The following is an 18,051-nucleotide window of genomic DNA, read 5'->3' on the forward strand; positions in this document are numbered from 1 at the left end:
GTCCTCTCTTTTTGAACCAGCTTACTCGCAACTCAGCAGGCTGAGACCTTTCTGCTTCCTGCAGGCGAAGATGCTCACTGATATCATGGATGCCATGGAAGGTTTTGGGGTGAGCAGCACCCGGTACCTGCAGACCAACTACAAGGACGCCCAGGGCCTGTTTCTCTGGGTATCCTGGGCAGCAGATCTCAGGAACACCTTCTTCATCTTCTTCCCGCTGTGGTTCCACCTCCGGCCCTCGGTCGGCATCAAACTCATTTGGGTAGCTGTTATCGGAGACTGGCTGAACTTGGTGTTTAAATGGTGAGCTGAATGTTTATCTGAACTCACCAAAACCATGTTGAATTTTTTTCTTATGGCTTCTGACACGGTTTGTGTTTCTTCTCCTCTCAACAGGGTTCTGTTTGGAGAGAGGCCGTACTGGTGGGTCCATGAGACGGCTTATTACACAGATGCTGATCGCCCTCACATTGAGCAGTATCCAATGACCTGTGAGACCGGACCAGGTGATGGACACTACTGAATACACATTTACTTCCTGATGTACAATTGATTGTTATTAATTATTTTTATATATTTTGTGAGAATTCAGGTGTTCTGGGGCAGTTTAATCACGTCCCACACCTTGTTATTGCCAATTCTTTAAAGTAACTTTTTTTGTGCTTATGTATAAATGTTTAATTTACCAATAGTAATATTTGTTTGCTATTATAATTAATAGGCTGCATACTAAATACCATGCCACTACTATGCCACTTGTGCTATGCAAACATATATAACAAAGAATAAAAATAAAACAACTGTAAGACAAATGAACCTAAAAGATCACAGAGAACAATATTAAGATACGGTGTAATTTATGTTTGAGTTTATTTTTTCCTCTTTCTTGACCTTCTTTTGCAGAATGTATAGTTTCACTCTAGTTTTTACAAGGAAGAGGAGACAAACATATGGCAAAATGATGATGCATATCATGAATCATCAAAAGAATGTGAACAAACACAACAGAGTCAACATTTTGTCAATAGATCAATTGTCAGCATTGAAAAAATGTAGCTTTCTGTGAGCTGGAGTATTTCTTAGCTTCAATATTTGCTTTCTGTCTTTTTAAATCCAGGCAGTCCCTCCGGACACGCTATGGGAGCTGCAGGAGTCTACTACACCCTTGTGACTTCCATCCTTGCCATTCTGACAAGCAAGAAATCTTCAAACACAAATTGGTAGGTGACAAAAGAAAAAAAGAAAAAACTTGCTATTTTAACTTAGCCCCCCTCTTTTCCTTCCCATTACGTCTGAGTTGTTTACCACTTTTCTCTATCAGGAGCTTATCATTCAGGACACACTATCTGTTGTAACTGTGGTTGATCATTGACTTTTGCTGTTATTCCTGGGCTGTTTTTTCTTTCAGACAAATAAATTACTAGTGATATGGAAAGGATAAAAGTTTTAATTCTTATATTGCATTGAAAGGTTCAGATGGCTGATTTTAACCTGGAGTGCTGATATTTGGGGCAAAGCAAAGCAATTAACAATGAAGTTGTCTGTTTTCTTTTGTTGTTATTTTGCAGGTATCTGAAGGCTCTTCTGTGGTCCGTGTTTTGGGGAGTCCAGGTGTGTGTCTGCCTGTCGAGGGTTTTCATTGCTGCTCACTTCCCCCACCAGGTCGTTGCTGGAGTCATAACAGGTCAGTGGAGAACTAGTACAACTTTTCAGGATGTTGAAGAGATAGTCACTGGCAATCGAGCCTAATAGTTGATGTGCTCTAATGCTGCCAGGTATGATTGTGGCCGAAGCCTTCAACAGAACTCAGTGGATCTACAGCGCCAGCATGAAGAAGTATTTCTACACAACACTCTTCCTGACAAGCTTCGCCGTGGGCTTCTACGTGCTACTCAAAGCTGTGGGCGTTGACCTTCTGTGGACCTTAGAGAAAGCCCAGAGGTGGTGTGTCAGACCAGAGTGGGTCCACTTGGACTCCACGCCCTTTGCCAGCCTTCTGCGCAACATGGGTACCCTGTTCGGCCTGGGCCTGGGCCTGCATTCTCCACTGTACACCGAGACCAAAAAGAGCAGCAGTGCATCAGCCAGAGCGGGGTCCATTCTCAGCTCTTTGTTTCTGCTGCACCTGTTTGACTCCTTCAAGCCTCCCACACACACTGCAGCCCTCTTCTACCTGCTCTCCTTCTGCAAGAGCGCAACCGTTCCCCTAGTCACCGTCAGCATCATCCCGTACTGCGTAAATAGAGCTCTAAGCCAGCACAGCAAAAAGGGGATGTGAGCAGCAACTCCGAGTTGTGAAGACCAAAGCAATGCAAGTGCAGAGAAACTGTGAACATTAATAATAATGCAAATAATAATAGCCTTTCCTTTGGTGCTTTTTGCATTTAAAAGACTGTGTGACTCAGGAAAGAGCTTGTGTCATTTACATAATGAACTCTGAACGCTGAAACAATAATAGAAAGCACTATCCAGAATGCTTAGTAGGACTTACGAAGAACTGTAGTAAAGATAACAAAACAAGATTATTGCAGTTGTTTCAGAGTTCTGGAGGGAGATGAATGAGTCTATTCTTGAATGTTTGCTCCTAACCTTTGATATGCTATTTTAGTTATGAAACTATTGTATTTTTCAATGTGTTTTTGAAATGTTAAGAATATTTTTTAAATAAAAAAAATAAAAAAAGACTTCTGACTTGTAAAAAAGCTTTGACTTTATTCTTATTTCAACATTTACACAACCCTGTGGTAATTGGCTGAGTGCTGCTATTTAAATCTCATAAAGTTAATTACATCCCATCCACAGAGAAATCAATCTCCTAGGTTTTACAATTAGTTGTAAAGCACATGATGAGTTTACTTTGGCCTTTTTTAATTAAGGGGAAACGCCTTGTTCAAGTTGGAGTACATGAAAATGCCTGTGAAAAGTCAAAGGATTTTGGATCCAGATGAACAGCTTGAAAAACAAGAAGCTTAACATTTTGGAAAATGTGTGAAAAACTACTGAAAAAATGTAAACAGTCAGTGTACAGAACACACAAAAAGAATAAAAGGCATCGCAGTTGAAGTCTGGCAAGTTGAACTGCAACTGTGCAACTATATTTAGACTGGGTTTGAACTGCACAAATGAATATTCTTTACTAATAATGTGACTTGTTAAGAGAATTGGTTGGATGCATGTTATAGTAAAGGGTACTGAATACACATTTTTGTTGCATGATATATATTTTTAATAATTAAAATCATTAATCATTTTTCTTCCACTTCTCAGAGAAATGCTACTTGTGTTGGCATGTTGCATAAAATCTCAGTAAAATATATCTATGTGATTTAAAAATAATAATAACAGTGAGTACTTTAGCAAGGTAATCTGTTCATACTGTACAAAATGGCACTTAATAAACAAACAATATATTTTTATTTCATCATACGTAATGGGATTTTCTTTTTTTTTTCAAATATATTTTTTAACCAAAGTACAACAAATAACTCTGGCTGTTTTCTGTTTTTGTTTCAGGGAACAAAATAATATCACGCTGGAGGACGTATAAATGCTGACACAGCTGAACAACCCACCACTAGGAAACACTGTGTTCTACTTTACCTTCTGAAAAACCTATAAAGACAGAAAAACTGTTCTAGGAAAGTAAATCGATAACTAAGCACCAGAGTCTTCGGCCCGAGTAGCAGTGATGACGTGATGAACACTGGTTTGTACACATGCAGGATGTGGTGTAACCTGAAAATTCAATATTTGTGTTTTTGAACTTTAAATAGGGACAAGCTTCTGCGTCAAATGACCTGTGACACAATTTTGTTTTCACTATGAACTGCAAAATACATATACTTAAAAGTTTTTATGCAGAGCTTAAACTCTTCAAGATCTTACTTGCATTAGGACGTTTGTATTTCAGGTATAATTTGCCCTAAGAGGATCAAAAAGGTTCTTAGCTAAGAGACCCAGATGAAAAAGACATTTAATGATTGTTTTCTTTGTTAACAAAATCAAAGTCTGGGCCTTCATATATTTTTGCCAGGATGGAGCGAAACACAGAACAATACCAGGAGAAAACCAGTTAGATATTGCAAAAGACTTGGGTGGAGGTTCACCTAATAGTATAAGACCAACCCTAAACAATCAGAGCTACAATGGAATGGTTCACATTAGAACATATTCATGAGTTCGAATAGACTGAAAATTAGCTGAAAGGCGACATTTGGAATGACCTGCAATCAAGATGCAGAGTTGCTTCTCCAATTTAAAAAGAAAATTGGCAACAGTTTCACTTTCTAGATGAAGAAATCTTCATAGGTTGCTCTAGATACCTTCAACCAATCAATGAGGAAACAATTTAGAATCACCAACCTCCTCCACTAGGAAAACAATGTATATACACTATAAAGTCAAGGTAACACATTAATTTCGTCCAGATTTTGTTTTTATTGGACAAGATCCACCTTCATAAAGACTTTCGGCATGCAGACCGGTTTCTAGATTTAAACAATCATACCTGCTTTCCCAGAGTCCAACAATCAAACCTGCTGCCAAAGTGCAAACATCATTCTGTTTAATTTTCTGCGACATGTGTTTGTCCACATATAAACTGAGTGGTGTGGTGAAATTATCGTGCAGTCCTTGAACGCCTGTGAAAAATAAAATAGTTTGTTGCTTAGCAGGCTGGAGACAGTCTAGACAGGGGTTCAACTTTGTCATTCTTCAGCAGAACCATTTTGGATCTGCATTAGACATGACCCACAAAAAGCTTGTCACAAGATTTATCAACTATTAAAAAAGGTCCTGAGTTCACACATCCCAACTGGACCAGAACCTTTTAGTGAAGAGTTCGGTTTGCATGCATGGTTTCTCTCTGGATAGAGCGGTGATCTCCCACAGTCTCTCATATGAATCTGGGATCTTCTCCAATCTGTTGTCCAGATCCTGCTCATAACACAAAACACTGTTATTGGCTTGCACTGCAATAATACAGCCTGTTCTTTAACCACACTGGTGGTCAAATCCCACTGGTTTCCTGTCTTAAAAAATGCATTTAATGAGGTTGTAACATCATTTTATCTACGGATAATGTAACTTAAAAAAAACGACAATGTACAAGTTTTATATTGTGTTCGATGCATTAGAAACACAATGACACACAATGTTTATAGGTTAAAACACAGTTTATTATTATTATTATTTTTTTTTGCTTAAATAATTAATCATCCAGGATTGGCTATGTTGGTTCGTCATACACGTTGGTACCAGATTTATTTTCAGTGAATGCATGGGGTAGATTCGTATGAAAAAGAAACAGAAACACAGGAAAAATAGATTTACAGTAAAAGAGACTAACATTTTCACCGACGTGGTGTCACGGGTGTGATTTGTGTGATTCCACCTGCTGGTAGAGTTATAGTTTCGGTGATTGACGCTTAAAAATCAGATCATGTAAATAACAGTTAAATAAGATGAAAGTTGTAAAAACCTAACATAAAAACAGTCCCCCTTTTTAAAAACACCAGTAGACAGAAAAGCCGTAGTATGCATGTTGAGAGTAAAGACTTATGGTACACACACACACACACACCCACACGCACACACACGCACACACACACACACACACAGAGGGCCGGCAGCAGATTCGCGCTAATATTCCAGCCTGCAGGTTACATCTGACAAAACCGTCCGTCCTTTTTGTTAGATCAAAAGAGCGAAGATTTACTGACCCACAACTTAAATGTGAAGTGTGATTACTAAATCAAAGACTGCCACAGATGATACACCTTTGTGTTATTATGAGCCTAAATAGATAAAGAACTTCTATCACGCCCTCAATAATTGTATGACAGTGCTTTAAAATTAGAAGAAATAAAACATTAAAAAATAAAGTGACACAACATGCAGCAAAATATAATTTCTCTGGAGAACGTTCCACAGCAGTGTAGCTGTTCAGACATCCAATGTGTAAAATTAAGCCGTTTTTTTTTTTTTTTCCCTGCATTCATTCCTCGTTCTCATACAGATTTTTTGCTCCTTTGTTTTCATTATTTAGGAAGAGCAAATCAAGTCACACAGTCAAGTGCACAGACTCTGCAAAGCCTCATCAGCTCAAATCAGTGCATAAACAATCTGTGAAGCTACTATTTTTGTTGTTGTTGTTGTTTTTTATACAGTGTCAGTTATATACAACAAAATCGCTCCTTTGCTGTTAGATTTCATTTTAAAAAACAAACCAAATGGTACACTCCAGTGCTGCCGTTTCAGATTCAGGAGGAAGGGGGGGAAGAAAAAAAAAAAGAAAAAAGAAAACAGAAGCGCAGTAAAAGGCGAGTGTCAGAGATTGGAGTCTGTTCTGTCAGCAGGTTTTTTATTTGGCTGCAGATGCAGTTCATTCTCTGCTGATGAGCTAAAGTTTTCCGCTCACGTCCATGCGTGTCCCCTCCGATTTGTTTTGTTTTTCTTTCGTTTCTTTTTTTTTTTTTTTCTGACAGTGAGTGAGTTCGGTGACATGCTCATGCGAAATCAAAGAAAAGTAACGCCGTCTTGCTGTAAACCATGCGCTGTCGGTGAATGCTTCTAAAACAATTTGGCTGACTTGACACCCGAAGATCGCAACCTGATCTTCTTCCTTGTGGACTCCAGTTCAGCTGATTTTCAAGAGTGGCGTCGCTGTGAGTGACTTAAAGACCTGGAGGGTAAACGGCAAGAATTTACATGTAAGAGGTTATTGAGAAATGTTAGTTTTATTTTCTCAGCAGAAACTAGTGTTTTCCATAAATATTCATGACCTTTGAGCTTTTTATACATTTGGTGATTTTACGAGCACAAACTTTGGATTTTGAAGGTGAAGAAAAATATATGAACAAAATTTAATTGAGTTTCTTACATTTGTAGTCATCCCTTTTAATAAAGTGCAACCAAATGTCCTTCAGAATCAAAAACATTCAGTCCAGCATAAAGCTGGAACTACAAAGGAATGTTTAAGATTGAAGTATGTGAAAGTATTAGAAAGGTACAAATTCTGAACCTAAGTCCAATTTGTTGAAAGACTTGAACACTGACATGTACAAACACTCTCCAGTCAGTCTAACAGGACATGATCTATTTAGCAAAAAATTTAGACACATAAAAACAGATGTAACATTAACAAAATGATTTCACAAAGTACTGGCTCAAGGCTCTAAATGCTAATTTTGAATATAATGTAGAATTTTTCAGATTACTACACAATTATGAATGACCATGTGCATGCACAAAATCTCAACGAGATCCATGAAAGTTTGTGGATGTAACCTGACAGTGTGTAAACGTTCAGGTTGTCTGAATACTTTTGCAAAGAATTGGAGTTTGTTGTAAACATAATTATTCAAGGATTTTCATACAAAAACTTTAAAATATTTTTCAAGTTCAGACTTAACAAGTTGCACTGTTTCAATTTAACACTTTAAAAGAACAAAGTGTTCTTTCAACGTGTCCTGGAAGGATAGCTCAATACTGGGGGTAATTTGGTTGATGCAGGACGTTACCCGAGTCTAAATGTTCCCATACCTGGTTATTTTTAGAGCTTTGCTGTTACGACTGACTCTTTTTTTCTTGCTTCTTGCTGGAACCATCTCCATGCTGGGCAGGAAAAGCAGCGAGGTTCATCAAAAGAAAAAAACAGCAGAAAAAATGACAAGTTATTAATTTGTTGAGGCAAAGACTGTTCTCCAGGCGTTATTAAAAGCATACACAAGTCTGGTCACTACCGCAGGCAGCATGCTGGAAGAAAAATTAGCTCAGGGAGAGAAAGAAAAGTTTCTATCAATGTACAAGTAAATTGTAAATACAAAGTAAATTAAAAATAACAATAAAAACATTCTATATTTAATGAAACACCCAACATTTGTTATTTATGACCTGAAAACACATCAAAACCACTGCAAACTGCAATCAACTCTGTTTTTCACACAGGCATCAACGCTGCCAGGTCACATTACTGCTAAACAATTTACACACAATTTACTTCAAAACATATCACAAAAATCAAGAATGGAAGTGGTTCAACTTTAGCACACTGCAGAGTTTCACTTGAGACTTCTCTTGAGGCCCAAAACATTATCTTATGTATGTTCACTCATGCCATAAGACTGATGGGGTTTTTAAAGGTGTATGGATTTGATATTAAGGGTACATAATGTATCATCAAATCAAAATTACAATTGCACTCACTGATGTTCTGAAAGTCAATTTAAAAGCAATATTTGTTGTTCTTTTAAAACTTAAAATTAATACACTTTTCATAGCAATAGGCTGTTCAGCCAGTCGAACTTTGGATTGACTGCATCAAACACTGAGCGATTATTTCCAACGCTCAAAATGAAATAATAACAATAAGCTTCTAATGAAGCCATTGCTTGTTGCCATTAAGTACTTGTTTCATTTAGTCTTATTAATCTTCATATTTTCTAACCATTAATACTCAGGATTGGACACTTCTGCAATTGTTTTGTGGATTAGAAAACAAAAAACCACTAGAATCACACTTTTACACACCAAACACAAACTGCATTTGCAGATGGGTTTTTTTTGTTTGTTGTTTTTTTTTAAGGTTTTATCTAATTTCAGTGCCATGCAAGTGCAAGTCGGTCCAGCGGTTGGTTTTAACGCCAACCTGCGTTTTCTCTCTCGGGGCCTCCTCCTTGTGGCCATGTCGGGAGCGCTTCCCTCTTTTCTTGCCCCTCCCACCCTTGTTTCCTGCTGCAGAAGCTGCAGCCTCTGCTGACGCAGCAGCAGCATCTGCCTCGCCTACATCAACACCTGAAGCTCCTTCCCCAGGAATAGTCTGGCCTTCACATTCCAGCCTTTCCTGTGAGTTGAAACCCCGACGAACCACCTTTCTGATAACCTGTAGGGGGCAGAAGCAGGTCAGGAAGAGGAGGATGGGAATGTTTTAAAGGGGAAAATAAAAGCATGGAAGATGTTTGCAGGTAAAGCTGTAGCAAGGCAGAAAGATGGTTACTTTTCTGGTGACCAGATTTCCATCATCATCTATGAACTGCTCCTCAGTAACAGACTGTCCAGGAATGTTTCTGGCCTCCTCTCCCTGTGATGAAAGTTGGAGGAAGAAAGGATGAGTGGAAAAACAAAAGACAAATGGGTGTAATAGGAAAGGGAGAGCAAAGCGACAGGCTTTTTTTTAAGAGTTAAAGTGCCACTTTCAGAAGCACATCAACAAGCAGGGATCTTCAATTGTTATATTCAAACAGATATGAAAGGTTTGGATCAAAAAGAAAAAAGAAAAAAAAATCAAACTTTAGGTTGCAAAGAATCAGATTCATTTAAACCTGCTGTCATGCAAACAAAAAGGGACAGGCATGAACTCAATGCTTTGAGATAATTAGATGAAATTCTGCAACAAGTCAAAACTTAACTCCACTGTTACAGACTGAAGACTATTGTATGATCTTTTGTCATTTAACCCCATTTTCTCACTGTAAACTTGGAACAGATTTTCAGTTGCGGGTACAGATATTCCTGTACCCAGTATTCAATTCGTGGGAATGTATCCCAGTAATCACAACAATCATATTCATTGATTTGGGTTTCCACAACCAAACAAAGCAAAACAAATCAACCAACCAGCCAAATATAATGCTTATAATAAATATAATGCTTAACTCAACTGCTTGTTGGCTCACACCAACAAGCAGTGAATATGCCAAAGTTGAACACTTACTCAGCTTTACACAAAAATATTATTTTTCAATGAAATTTCAGGGAATAGATAATAAAGTGTAGTTCACTGCACATTTCTATCCAGTTCTGTATTTCCACCGATGGTTTTTGTGAAAACCATTTACAGCGTTCAATGTGTCTAGCCTACAGGAGCACACAAACACTAAAATCACAACCCACCGCTTCGTTCATGCTAAGGGACGCATGGCAGTAGATTGCACTGGCTCTCTTGAGCTTTACACACTTTGTTTTTGGACTGAGCTCAGCACTCTGTTCACACACATACACACACCAGGCCTCACACACCTTGAGTATGACCCGTCTGCGGTACACCCTGGTAGTGACGGTGGTCTCGTCGTCAGAGCCGGACTCATCAGCTCTGATGGTTTCCTGACAAAGGCAGCCCAGCAGCGAGGCATTGTTAACAACCCTGATGTGTGTCTAAGGTATGTTTTTACTTCCCGATGTGGAAAACCTGCTCCTCCCGCTGTGACATGTTGAGCACCATGGCCATCAATCGATGTGTTTGGAACCTTGACGTCAAACTTTCAACATACTGTCTAAAAAATATTTACTTAAAAGTTTAAATGTGTTTCTGACTGAACTGTGAATTATCTTATAATTCCTTCCTGGTTTTGAAACTGCCTCACTGCAAGAACTCTGGGCACATTTACTCTATTTTATGTGTTATCGTCCTAAAAAATAAATGCATATTTTTGTCACACAAAATTGAAATCTGCATGTCAGACATCAGAGAATCATGGGTAATTTTGATGACTTTGAAAAACCCAAAACATGTAGTGAAGACTTTGTCAAACTTAGGAGATCTTACAGCTTCATGAGATGGGTGAAAGTTTCCCTGTGTGGAAGCTTCTCACCTGCACTTTGTGCTGGGACTTGTCACCTATGTCCTCCCGACCTCTGCTGGGTCCCGCGGTCCTGCTGTCCTCTTCAGCCCCTTTCTTCTTAGCTTCTTTTTCCCTCCCTCCCCTGGCTGGCTCTGTGTGGCCTCCGTTCTGAGCCGGGGGCTGCTCCAGGGAATCAGCTGGACTGTCAGGGCTGAATTAGGTGAAAGGTTTCACACCCATCAGTAGATTTGCGAGTTTGATCTGAGTAGTAGAACAGATCAAATCTTACCTGCTCTCTGTGTCCTTGCTGCTGTGTCCAGCTGTGGCACCAGTTGTCTCAGTCCTCCAGCCTGGAACTGAAGAAATGTTTTTTTCTGCTTGCCGAACTTGCTCAAGGATCGCATTCACTCTCTCTTCGGTCATCTCCTCTTCCTCCATGCCTCCCTCCAGCTGTATATCCTCCAGCAGACTCCGCAGTCTCTCCTGGGTCATTTCCTCTTCTTCTTCTCTTCCATTTTGAGCACCATCTTCTTTAAGGCTCCCTGCCCTTCGGTCATTTTCTGGCATCTCCACACTCATCCCTCTGTCTCCACCAGCCAGAACTGTGTCTTCGGGCCCCGCTATAGGAGGCTCAGAGCCAGCGGCCGGAACCACGGTGGAGGGGTCGCTGCTGGAGGTGCTTGTGGTCTGAGCTAGAGAGAGGTCACTAGGTCTGGTGAGTGTGGTCCTACTTGGGGACATTATGCTAGCTTCACCCTCACTAAAGAATTCATCGGAGCGCAGGGGGGTACAGGGGACGTAGTTGAGTTCTGTTGGGGTTTTCAGTTCCAGATCTATACTGTGGTCTCCTGGATGGATGGCAGGAGTAAAGGATTAGAGGATCGATGAGGGAGGGAAAGGGGAGAACAGAGGAAGGGGAGGTGGGAGGGAGAGGTGAAGTTGTGGAGGTGATGAAATGAGAAACACTTATGTAACATTTAGGAGGCGCTTTTGTTCAAAAGCCACTTAAAACAAATTACACAAAAGCAGGAAGAAACTGTAAACTCTTACAGATACATTCAAAATGGTGTCTCTATTGGTGTGCATAAACTCACTGGCCATTTTTGTGGGTTTTGGTTGAAACTGGACAGTTTCTGGTTTAAAAGTGAAGATTTAGAAGAGGTCAGCTTGTAGATATCTAAATGGCAATGAGTTTTTGTAAAGATTACTGTAGTCAAGATTCAGATTATCTAACCTATTCACTCATAAAGCCAGATGAAGAAAAAAACTTGTCTGCCTGCTTTGCTCAGAGAGAAAATGAGACGATAGCCTTTAATTTATCAGGAAGTCTTATCATCTTCAAAGCAAATCTCTGTTTCTGAAGCACAAGCTTGATTTTTTTAGAGTTAACACTGGCAGACAATTATGTTCAGAAATTCATTTGGATGTGTTGAAAAAAATATTAAACTATATTATTTTATTTGACTTTTATTTATACGGGTTGTCTCATTGAGATCCAATATCTTATTTGCAAGAGACACTATATAAGATGGCTAATGTTTAGGCAAAAACTGGCTTAAAAAAACCATTGTTGTTCTTTCTTTGGTATGGAGGATGAAGATTGCACAACATTTCAAAACATACATAAGTATATTGGAAAAAGTGCTCAATAGTGAATACTATGCGAAGTTTAGAAAGTGAAGAGCAAGTTTCCTAATTAGAATGTCCTGATGAGTTTAATGAATCTGCCATTCAAGTAATAAAACATGCAACTGTTGTTGAGTTTACATGTTCTCTTTCAAGAACAGCTTGAGTGTAATCTGTATTTAGGCCTTCTGAACCAGCCTCAGAGTAAACACAACACAATCAAAAATAATGGAGACAGAGATATAAAGAAACATCAGAAAATGTGAAAGTAGAACTTAGCAAACTGTATTTCACTTTTAATCACATTGTGCCTTGCAAACATAATCGTATCCCTTAAACTTGTGCACATTTGGTTACAACCACAACCTTCAGTCTTGCATTAAGATTTTGTGTGACAGATTAACACAAATTTGTACAACTAAAGTGATGCATGTTTTTTCAAATTTGTTTACAAACAGAATATGAAATAGGCGAATTGGCTTTGCAGTCATTTGATTTTACACTGACACCCTTAAATCAACATTGCGACAATCTGCTTTCAACTACTTCAAGAACAGAGTCCACTTCTGTGAAACTTACTTTCTGCATAAATAGAGTAAAGAACAGGAGAGAAATCTCCAACGAAGTCAGGAGGTTTGCGGTATCTCATACAAATGCACACCACACTTTTCAATTTATTTGTTAAAATAAATAAAAATATATGCACTCTTTTTCTCCACCGTACAACTAAGGTCCACTTTGTGTTTACTTATCACATAATTCCCAATAAGACTGAGTAAGGTTTGTGGTTGTAATGCTCAAAGGATGAAACAATTTTGCAAGGCATTGAATCCTCATACCTGAGGGTAGCACTTCAGTTAGGTTAGTGTTTTGTAAAAGCAATTATAGGCTCATTTATGGGCAAAATTTTTAAAGTTAGATTTATCACTTCTTTTAAGAAAACTAAACTCCATATTCCCATAACAATTAAGTAATTTAGGCAGGAGAAAGCAGAATAAATCTAAATGTAAATTTCGGGAACTGAACGATCACGTCTGAAGTACGAGGGGATACCAGGGGGAAGGGGAGATGGTGGAGGGGAAGGAGGGTAGGAGACAGGAGGAGAGGATTGGTACATGATGTTACACAACTGTGAAGGTGGAGGGGAGACAAACAGTAAAGCAGGAGAAGGAGGAGAAACAGGGACAAAAGCAGGTAAAGATGACAAAGTAGGAGAAGAGCAAGAGTTGGACAGAGGAGACTGACTTTTCAGAGTTGGGCTGAGTATGTGCGGTGGAAGGGAGGAAGAAATTGAGACAGAGGGTAGAGTTACAGCGGAAGGAGAGAAGTTGGGAGGAAAGAAGAACGCAGGGCAGCTAAAAGGACTTCGAGGAGAGGGAGGAAGTGGAGGTGAGTAAGGCAGGGTGGAGAAATGAGGGAGAACAGGAGCAACAGGCAGGAGGTAAACAGGCGGTGTGGTAGGGGGAGTAGGGAAGGTGAAGACAGAAGATGGAGAAGACAAAAGGCTGATTTTACTGGGATAAGAAGGAGAGGAGACGGAGCTTAAAGGATGACAGGTCTGAGGATACGGAGGGAGAGTAGGACTGTTAATAACTTTTGGAGCTACATCATTACAAATGCACAAGACATAAGACAAGAAAGACAAGACAAATGTTAGACAGAAAAGACTAACAGCATGTAAAAATAAACATGTGAAGCACTGACAATGAAATGAAGAAGTAACTGATTAAGGAGCTGATGGCGTTTAAGCTGCAGAGATGAGGGCTTTGCAGTCACAGGGTTCATTATAAGCTGAGCAGCAACAGGATTCTTAGCAGCAGCTGAACACATCTTGCATAGAGACTGGTTTTAACATCGTCACCTCAACTTTTAGGAGTTATGTTAATTTGTTTCTTATTGTTGAAATTTGCGAGCGCAAACTGGTGGGCAACAAAGAGGAAGCTCCAAACCACTTTTAGATGCAAAAGGCCTTTTCTACAAAAGCAGAGGGGCGATCTTTAAATATGTAAATAGCTGGAGTACACTAGCATATTGTGAAGCTGTTCTTGCACAGGTGTCTCCAAAGAAAGCAAAGCATCATTGAAGAGATAATCTATTTCAGTGGTTCTAATTTAAAAAGTGAAACTCAAACATAAAATAAATAAACTTTATGCAGAGAGACATAGAGAAATTGGGGCCTACTGGAAAAAACAAAACAAAAACATGTATTGACATTACTTGCACTTAGCGTTTAGCTGGGACTCTTCACATCAATTACCAAATGAACCTTTTGGTATCAATGTTGTTTGCCCACTCTTTTTCAATCACATCTTTTCCCTCCATTCAACCATAGGGAGGGTAAAGGGTTTTGCCAAGGCCACAAAGAACAAGAGTGGGCGGATCACCGACTGCAGGGTGAACTCTTACGCCATCGCCACTATCGTCCCCAGAATTATTCAATTTCATATTACAAGAATCAAAATTTTGAACAGTCATTAACTTTAAATAAAATTTAAAGAAATAAAGAATAAAATTTGCGTAACTAGTCAATATAATATGTTTTACTTTTTGACTTGGGTTTCTGAAATAAATTACCTTTTCAAATTAAATCTGGGTCTATCTGTTGACAATGCCATATTTCCAATGGCATGCATAAAATTAAGGGTGAGCAGCAGCACAACTCTTCTTCTTCACTTAGTAAGTTTCTATCTTGGCCAAAGTACCATTAAATAGGTCTTTTACATGTGGGCAACTTAGCAAAGCACCAATCCAGCATTAGATTGTGGTTTCACAGATGGCTAAAATTCTAACAATCGCAGAGCATAGGAGCAGGAGCAGATGTTTGATCCAGAAGCTGCTGTGGTTATTAGAAGTTACTCATTCATGGGAAGCAGCTGGTTAGTGTTGGAGAATATTGCCAGGAGATTTTTCTGTAGATGTTAGTTGCTCTGAAGCAAGAAGAAGAGGAGTAGGAAAAGGAGGAGCAGTAGGGGAGTCTGCTGGTCTCAAAGCAGAGGAAGCTACAGCGGAGTGTGGAGGACGGGAGGCTTGGAGGACACCAGGAGATGGCAGGTACAGTACAGCTAGCAGCAGTGAAAGAAGCAGCGTTATACACATAAAAGAAACCCCTGCAGTTTCAACTCATCTGTGAGTGTCATCTTAGATTGATCAACACTCCTAGTTGCGTTGAAAAGCTTTCACCAATTTAAAAATTGTTAAAAGTGAATTTTTAACCTTAAATATGTGGGCAGGCCGCATTGCAAGCAAAGTTGCATCCATGCATGCAGTTAATTGTCCTTAATCAGTTGGAAATTGCCCTAACACTAGAAATCATCTTTGGTCAAAGATCACACTGTCTCAAGAGAAACACCGATCTTTTATGTTAAGATGACTTCAGGAACCTTGATAAAGCAGAAATATGAGGTTCATTGCATAATTTTGCTTGAAAATAGTTGTCTGTAAATTATTGACAGAAAAATAAAAGTACTGAGCAAATAAAAGCAACATAATAATAAAGGCAAGGAAATGTGATGTAAAGCGTACAATTCAGTGAAGGAAAGTCAAAAAATGGAACAAAGGGGCAAATTTCTATCAAGGTTTTTCAATTATCTTCAGTGGATCCCACAACACCAGAGATTACTGCCACATTTCATTATTTAGTAGGAAAGACAGAAAAATAGAGATAGAGAGAGTAAAAAAAAAGGACTCGCCGTACTGCAAGAACGCAAACATGCTGCTCTGAAGAAGTTGTTTTTGATGTGCTTTAAAGGTAGATGTGTGATATCAAAGTTCCAAATATTCACGTAACTAGTGTCCTGCCTCATCTGAGAAATACAATTCGTATGTGTATGCCTTTTTATAAAAACATTACATTCATCAGATGGGGCAGAGACAGCGATCACTTCCTTCATCATGCTTTTGTGCATTTCTCAAGAAAAAAAAAAAAAACACATACACAAAAAAAAAATCATGCACCGTCTTCAGTGGTACAGATTTTTCAACATTCAAAATTGTCCATATTGTCCATTTTTTTAAAAGCTAAAAAGCCTACTTGATAATATAAGACACCTTAGATGTCTTATAAAACAACCTCAAATAACTGACTGGAGCCCTAAGTCATTTTAGGCTGGTCCCTAATGGTTTGATCCAGCAGGATTGCTTCAGTATTTGTGTGCATAGTTAGGTCTAACTATCTGGCTGAAAGAGGAAGTGAAGAATGAAGGGATAGACTGAGAGGATAGTTCAGCTAGGGTGGGCTACACTTTACCATCGGACTGATCCGGGAATACTGCGTTATCATCGGCAAAGCAGCGTGTGCCTGTTATGTTACCGTAGTCAAATATGGGCCCTTCCAGCAAAGTCACAATATCCAACCGATTGATCTTAGTCAGCACCGCAGTTAAAGCATCCGCTGGAGGGGAGAAAGAGACAGAGAGGGGAATAGATGGGTTATGTTTGTCATGTTTCGATCCACAAATTGTGGTTTTTCTTTGAATTATTGGTTTTCATCTCATTCGCACCTGGAATTAAAATAGATTTGTCTAATTCAACCACATAAAGACAACTCTTGTGACTCAGAAAACTGTTCATGACTCAGTTCAGAGCAAAGCTACTATGGCTACTGAAAACTCTTAGTTAGCTTACTCAAGTGCAAACATAAGAAATGGGGGAAGAAAGGATGGGATCTACCTGCCAGGTGCAATAGATTAATAATAAATACATGAAAAATAAACCAGTTTTTCAAAAATTGTTGATGAACCATTCAAAAAATAAAGACAGTAAAAGGGGGAAAAAGTGGCACAAATAAGTTAACCTATCTGGCTGCCATCTCTCTACTAGTTGCATAAAAGTATTAATACAAAGACTGCAGATTGCAGGAAAACTAGGCAGACCAAACTCAAAAACCAGCTAATCTAAAGCAAAATGAACTTCACTGCAGTTTTTGCTTACTTGTGGCATTTTTACCATCCCTGTGCACCCATTTCTTTAGAAGCATAAAGCTCTGCGCTGTCAGGGAATTTGGGTTTTCCACTCTGATGAAATTGATTTCTTCCACAGAGAAATTCAACTCCCTGGCCAGTTCTGGAAAAGCAGAAAATGCCAAGAAAGATTATTTAGTTTAGAAACAAAAAATTCATCTCAACAACAAATCGATTACATGATGTACAATATTTCTGTTTATCATTTCTAAACTACATGTGTATGTATATCACCAACTATTTAATGATTGTATGTTCAGACCTAAATCACAATCTCTTTCTTAATGCAGTTAAATGGTCAGATTAAAAATGAATGATCTGGAGCTGTGAAAGCGTGCCAAAATCAACTCAACTCAATCAAGCAAGGCACAAAGAGGTGTTGCATGCTGCAAATCTGAAACACACCGTTCTCTGCAGCTCTGTGACAGGAGGACGCATTAAATATACATTTTCTACAAAGGACAGAAAGAAACACCTCTACAACTAAGCTGTGCACACAGTGACAGAGTCCCACCCATCTGCACACGAGCAGGGAGGCGTGGAGCAGTATTGCAGTGCAGGATGCCATGCTTGGACTCAACTGAACTGCAGAGGCCACACCCCTATTACTGCTCATGAGGAAAATACACAAACATATGCCTTATTTATCTTGTAAATACACTCAGAGTGAAACTAGCATGATTTATAAGTCAGATTAATGTTAATAAATCTGTTGTGTAACTGCCCATGCTCCACATGCATGCCTAATATTTAAAAGAAATACTTCTTTGTTTTTCTGACTTTAATGACCTTTAATGTTAATTTATAAAGACATATTCTGATTTTGATATGTCAGTATTTAGGAAGGTGTGGACCTCAGCTGGAAACACTTTTTCAAGAACTACTGCGCACCTATTTTTCCTGGACAC

At 38.9% G+C, this 18,051-nt stretch overlaps 2 protein-coding genes across 39 annotated transcripts in view; one reads left to right on the forward strand and one right to left on the reverse strand.

The window, feature by feature from the left end:
* g6pc1a.2 (glucose-6-phosphatase catalytic subunit 1a, tandem duplicate 2) lies at positions 1-2,684 on the forward strand. The gene is made up of 5 exons (XM_055042888.1): positions 1-303; positions 397-506; positions 1,118-1,220; positions 1,569-1,684; positions 1,776-2,684. Exons 1-5 carry the CDS (start codon positions 71-73, stop codon positions 2,276-2,278), a joined length of 1,065 nt encoding a protein of 354 aa, XP_054898863.1. The 5' UTR covers positions 1-70; the 3' UTR covers positions 2,279-2,684.
* A 2,471-nt stretch (positions 2,685-5,155) lies between these two features.
* Positions 5,156-18,051, reverse strand: part of LOC129368050 (ankyrin-3-like) — a 128,202-nt gene continuing 115,306 nt past the window's right edge. For 32 of the 38 annotated variants that reach the window (XM_055042850.1, XM_055042844.1, XM_055042855.1 and 29 more), the window contains 9 exons: positions 17,115-17,246; positions 16,432-16,575; positions 10,849-11,407; positions 10,590-10,770; positions 10,018-10,101; positions 8,996-9,079; positions 8,648-8,881; positions 7,543-7,614; positions 5,156-6,682 (listed from right to left, as the gene is read on the reverse strand). In XM_055042850.1, the coding sequence (XP_054898825.1) occupies positions 7,567-7,614; positions 8,648-8,881; positions 8,996-9,079; positions 10,018-10,101; positions 10,590-10,770; positions 10,849-11,407; positions 16,432-16,575; positions 17,115-17,246 (1,466 nt within the window). In that variant the 3' untranslated portion in view covers positions 5,156-6,682; positions 7,543-7,566. The remainder of the gene's footprint in view (positions 6,683-7,542; positions 7,615-8,647; positions 8,882-8,995; positions 9,080-10,017; positions 10,102-10,589; positions 10,771-10,848; positions 11,408-16,431; positions 16,576-17,114; positions 17,247-18,051) is intronic. The other 6 variants (XM_055042849.1, XM_055042869.1, XM_055042860.1 and 3 more) reach the window with 5 other exon arrangements.

The sequence above is a fragment of the Poeciliopsis prolifica genome, unplaced genomic scaffold (genome assembly GCF_027474105.1).
Source record: "Poeciliopsis prolifica strain line A6 unplaced genomic scaffold, Auburn_PproV2 SCAFFOLD018, whole genome shotgun sequence".
Lineage (NCBI taxonomy): Eukaryota > Metazoa > Chordata > Actinopteri > Cyprinodontiformes > Poeciliidae > Poeciliopsis > Poeciliopsis prolifica.

What these genes read in the sequence shown, in the direction of transcription:
- g6pc1a.2 (XM_055042888.1), top strand. Translation starts at nt 71, where the DNA reads ATGCTCACTGATATCATGGATGCCATGGAAGGTTTTGGGGTGAGCAGC. An exon ending in CTGAACTTGGTGTTTAAATG is followed by an intron (nt 304 to 396) that starts GTGAGCTGAATG and finishes TCCTCTCAACAG; the next exon opens with GGTTCTGTTTGGAGAGAGGC. An exon ending in CGTTGCTGGAGTCATAACAG is followed by an intron (nt 1,685 to 1,775) that starts GTCAGTGGAGAA and finishes TAATGCTGCCAG; the next exon opens with GTATGATTGTGGCCGAAGCC.